Source organism: Tachyglossus aculeatus, chromosome 19 (genome assembly GCF_015852505.1).
Source record: "Tachyglossus aculeatus isolate mTacAcu1 chromosome 19, mTacAcu1.pri, whole genome shotgun sequence".
In the NCBI taxonomy this organism is placed as follows: domain Eukaryota; kingdom Metazoa; phylum Chordata; class Mammalia; order Monotremata; family Tachyglossidae; genus Tachyglossus; species Tachyglossus aculeatus.
Genome location: NC_052084.1, coordinates 32,670,904 through 32,675,595, shown reverse-complemented (window position 1 = coordinate 32,675,595; position 4,692 = coordinate 32,670,904). Strand labels below are relative to the sequence as shown.

Here is a 4,692-nt window from a genome sequence, read left to right as displayed (position 1 = left end):
CATTTTTAAAAGGGAGGCCGAATTATTATTTTAAAATTTGATAACATCCAATTGGGTGTGGAATCATTCAAATTATCCCCTTTGTGGGGAAATGCTTCACATGGGAATTTGGACGAAAAACCTGGAAATACATTTTTAGAACACTCAAAACAAAACCATTTTAGAAAAAGGAACGCAGTTGTGTTTACAATGATTGGGCCACAGGCTTAGATTTGTTCTCAGTAGTGCATCAGTTAACTGTTCACATTTCAATCTCAACCTTGAGTTTAGAAGCCGTTACATTTCAATCTCAACCTTGAGTTTAGAAGCCGTTACATTTCAATCTCAACCTTGAGTTTAGAAGCCGTTACATTTCAATCTCAACCTTGAGTTTAGAAGCCGTTACATTTCAATCTCAACCTTGAGTTTAGAAGCCGTTACATTTCAATCTCAACCTTGAGTTTAGAAGCCGTTTCTCTCCTTCAGGACTTTGTGCAAACGAATTGATCTTCTTGTGTGCAAGACCACACATTAAAACTTGTCCACTTTATATTTACAAGACATCTACCACTTAGGCAGTGCAAAATACATACTTTCATAACAAAACTATAATGTACCTCTCAGAGTATGAACAATATACACATATTACATGGTATACAGTATTTACAATATAAAATATGATACAAGTTTCAGAAGTAATGTGAAAACCTTATAGTCTTTTGCACTCTGTTGCAACAAGACATTCAAAGTTTGAACCAGGTTAGCGCCAGAATCTTAAAAAAAAAAAAGCGGTATGTACAGACCAAGTTTAAGCTTGAACTTTAAGGAGAGTTTTTAAGTGTACGGCGATCAGCTCCTTGTTTTGGTTGAAATTATCAGATGTGCTTCCCATCCAGTGCCTGGGAGGTTTTGGAAGGACACTAGGAGACGGTGGATCACTAAACTTTGCCCCGGCATAATTTTCCTTCTGGCTCGCTTCAGACAGAAAGGCTGATTTCTGCAGTTGCATCTTTCTGATGTTCTCAGTATTTTTAAAAGGCTTTTTCTCTTGCTTCTGAATGATCTCCGATGATATGGAATCCTGCCAAAAGTTATTTTCATTTCTTTTTGCAGAGGTGATCTTGGTTAAAGGTGTGTTAAATTTGCTTTTCTGTCGGGTTATCTTTGGTTGTTCACCCAGGTGTCGGTGAACAAGCTGACCGTGGGGAATGGTTGCCTTCTCTGGCTTTCCCATCTTTGTTTTAGAAGCCTATAAAGACAAAAAAAAAAAAGTTAACAGTACAAGGGCTCGATTTGAATTCTTATTTTAGAAATAAGGTCAAAATTCTCCAGGTTCCTTGTGCCGTAACGGTCGCGATTTTTTGAATGATAAAGTTGTCCATATTCAAAGCAATGAGATGAAAGTTCACCTCACCTAAGAATGCCTAATGATGGGAAATAATTTGAAATACTCTTGATACCCCTACTACTTGAAAGGTATTGCTTCAGGTCAGAGGTCTTTAATAACAGGGGGACAAGTCACTGGCCCTTCGGATGCAATTCAAAAGTACATGTTGTGGAAAGAGCACTGGCCTGGGGGTCAGAGGACCTGGGTTCTAATCCAGACCCTGCCAGTTGTCTGCTGTGTGGTCTTGGGTAAAGCCACTTAACTTCTCTGTGCTTCAGCTTCCTTGATTGTGAAATGGGGATTCACTGCCTAGTCTCCCTATCCCTAGGGACTTAGAAGTGTGTTTTGACATATAGTAAGCCCTTAAACGCAATAATAATAATGAACTCTACTTTAAAACAGGTCAGTCTGTGAACTATCCAAATATTAAGTTAATTTATTTTGTAGAGCCACTCCTCAAGGGGAACTCTTGGGCTCCCCAAAGTAATTGATTAAACCTGGATCTCTTCTCCTTCACCTTTCCTCCCGCCTCCAGGCTATGCTCATGTCCCACCACCAGCACTACATGTTCAAAACATTTCCCAAACCACCTCCCAAACACTTCCTCCTCACCACCAGTCCTCCCTGTCTCACAAGGCCCACAACTTGGGAATTTCCCATGTCTCATCTTTCCCAAATCCACTGGTTCCTCTTCATCCAAACTAACAACTTGCTGATCCAAGCCCCTGCCCCATCCCGGCTGACCTCCTTGTTGACCTCTCTGGCTTCTGCCGCCCCCCACCCCCTTTCCTATGTTTCACTCTGCTGCCTAGCTAGAGTTTCTAAACCACTGTTTGGGCACACCTCGCCGCTCCTCAATCTTCCAGTGGATGCCCATTTCTTGACACCCAATCCCTCTAGTTATCCACTCTTGCCCTAACAACCCATTTTACACACCTCAAGCTCAACCTCCCCATTTACTTTTCGTCTCCCCAACATCTCCACCTAGGCCCCTGAATGCTCATCCTCCAAGCTCTTAGTGCCTCACCCCACTCCCTCTTCCCGAAGGCACTGTACTACCCTCGGGTGTTTTTCCCTACCTGCGTTTTATTTGGTCTTCCCCCGCTAGTTTGTAAAGTATCTGTGGGCAAGGACCATGTCTATGTCTTAGTATAAAGGTCGGCACAAAGTAGGCACTCAAATTATCCATGGAGACCCGCTGCCATCCGCAAACACCAATCCATCTTTTCGTAATTGAGGTGGCGGCAAACTAATAACTTTCACCTTTAGCCAGTTTTGGGGGTTTTTAAGTTTTTGCTCTAGTTTTCCACAACGATTGTTTCAATGCCCTGAATTTTGCTGTTTGCGGCCATCGGGGTAAGCGGGGAGGTCTTTTGATGGTGGCCATCCTCGTCTGCCCAGAGAATTATTTTACTTGTATGTATTTATTCTATTTATTTCATTTGGTTTATATCCACAACCATTGTTTCAATGCCCTGAATGTTGCTGTTTGCGGCCATCTGGGTAAGCGGGGAGGTCTTTTGATGGAGGCCATCCTTGTCTGCCCAGATAATTATTTTACTGGTACGTATTTATTCTATTTTTTATTTGGTTTATATGTTTTGTTTTGTTGTCTGTCTCCCCCTTCTAGACTGTGAGCCCACTGTTGGGTCCTCTATACGTTGCAAACTTGGACTTCCCAAGCGCTTAGTACAGTGCTCTGCACACAGTAAGCGCTCAGTAAATACGATTGAATGAATTGCAACCCCATCCCTATCCGAAATGCGGACCTAAACAGACTCCTCCCCTAAAATTGGATTTTTTGCCCCCAAAACACCCCAAGATATCAGCAACTTGAATGACCTAAATTTTCTTCTTATCTTCCATAGTCAGAACATGGAGAAGCGGCACGGCCTAGTGTATAGAGCCCGGGCCTGGGAATCAGAAGGTCCTGGGTTCGAATCCCGACTCCGCCACGGGTCTGCCGTGTGACCTCGGGTAAGTCCCCTCACTTCTCTGGGCCTCAGTCCCCCCGGCTGTGAAATGGGGATGGAGAATGTGAGCCCCATGTGTCCAACCCAAGTTGCCTGTATCCATCCCAGCGCTTTGTACATAGGTAGCGCTTCAACGACGCAATTGTTATTATTTCTTTATTTAAAATTTAAAAAAAATGAGGTAAAGTGACGCCCAATTTAGCCACTTTGGGCAACTCGCCATACTGTGGTAACACTGGGCGTGAGGAGGTTCCCTCACGGGCCGCCGCGCGGGGGCGCGCGCGCGCGGTGACGTAACCGTCCGGGAGCGCGCGGTGACGTAACCCACCAGCCTTCTAAATCGGGAGTGTTGCTGGGCGCAGCGGCGGCGCTGATTGGCTCGCCCCCGGGAGCCAATCAGCGCCGCTCCCCGCCGCGGCCGGAAGCGGGAGGGCGTCACGGAAACTTCCCTCCCGAGTAAACAGGCACCGTCCCATCCCCCCCGTCCCCACCCCGCAGCAGCCTTCTCACCTCCTTTTCCAAATTCGAGGAGCCTCCGGGGGTCGGCTGTCCAGCCCGGGCCCCCGGGAGCGGGGCAGGGGCGGCGGGAGGGCAGAGCTCCCGCCGCTCCCCGAGTCCGGGCCGGTGTTGCTGGTGGCGGCAGGGGACCTGCCCCGCCGGGCTGGGCCGGATCTTTTTCTTCCTTCGCTTCTTCGGCGCGGCCCGGGGGTGGCCCGGGGGGAGGCAGCAGGTAGGGGGCATCGGCGCGGCCCGGCAGGAGGCGTCCCCCAGAAAGTGACGGAGCAGGAGGGTCGGCGGCAGCCCCCGCGGGTCCGGGAGCCGGGGCAAGAAGGGCGGCGGGGCCGCGGCCACCACGGGGACGGGGCCGAAGTAACCCCGCGCCGAGAGGCTCAGGGGGGGGGCCAGGCGGCCGCCAAAAAACGGCGGGTCCCGGAGGGGGACCGAGACGACGGTCATGGGGGACAAAAAGGAGGAGGCGGCAGCCGCAGCTACGAGAACCCAAAGGGAGCCAGCGCTGCAACGCGATCGGCGGCGCAGCACCGACTAACCGCGGCGGGAGCGGGCTGTTGTTATCGCCCGCTGGCCCCGCCCCGCCGCCCCGCGGGAGCCAATCGGATCGCGCCGGACGGGCACGCCCCCTCCTCGCCCGCCCCGCGACAGCCAATCGGATCGCGCCGCCTGGGCCACGCCCTCACCAGGCCTTGCCCCCTCCTCGCCCGCCCCGTGAGAGCCAATCGGATCGCGCCGTTGGAGCCACGCCCCCTACGGGCCCCGCCCCCTCCGCCGCCGAGGCAGGAACACAAACAACAAGGCGCCCCGGCGCGGCACAAAGGGCGCCCACTGCGCCTGCGC

The 4,692-nt window shown here is 50.6% G+C and overlaps 1 protein-coding gene across 2 annotated transcripts; it reads right to left on the bottom strand.

Moving 5' to 3' along the window:
* PNRC1 (proline rich nuclear receptor coactivator 1) lies at positions 1–4,379 on the bottom strand. 2 transcript variants are annotated; one of them, XR_005455057.1, is made up of 3 exons: positions 3,850–4,379; positions 295–1,228; positions 1–259 (listed from the first exon to the last, which is right to left on the bottom strand). XR_005455057.1 is itself a non-coding variant. In XM_038761205.1 (2 exons), exons 1-2 carry the CDS (start codon positions 4,294–4,296, stop codon positions 788–790), a joined length of 888 nt encoding a protein of 295 aa, XP_038617133.1. In that variant the 5' UTR covers positions 4,297–4,379; the 3' UTR covers positions 1–787. The 2 variants fall into 2 exon arrangements, 1 of the variants encoding a protein (XP_038617133.1); XM_038761205.1 differs by having other exon boundaries at positions 1–1,228.
* Between the last annotated feature and the right edge of the window lie 313 nt (positions 4,380–4,692).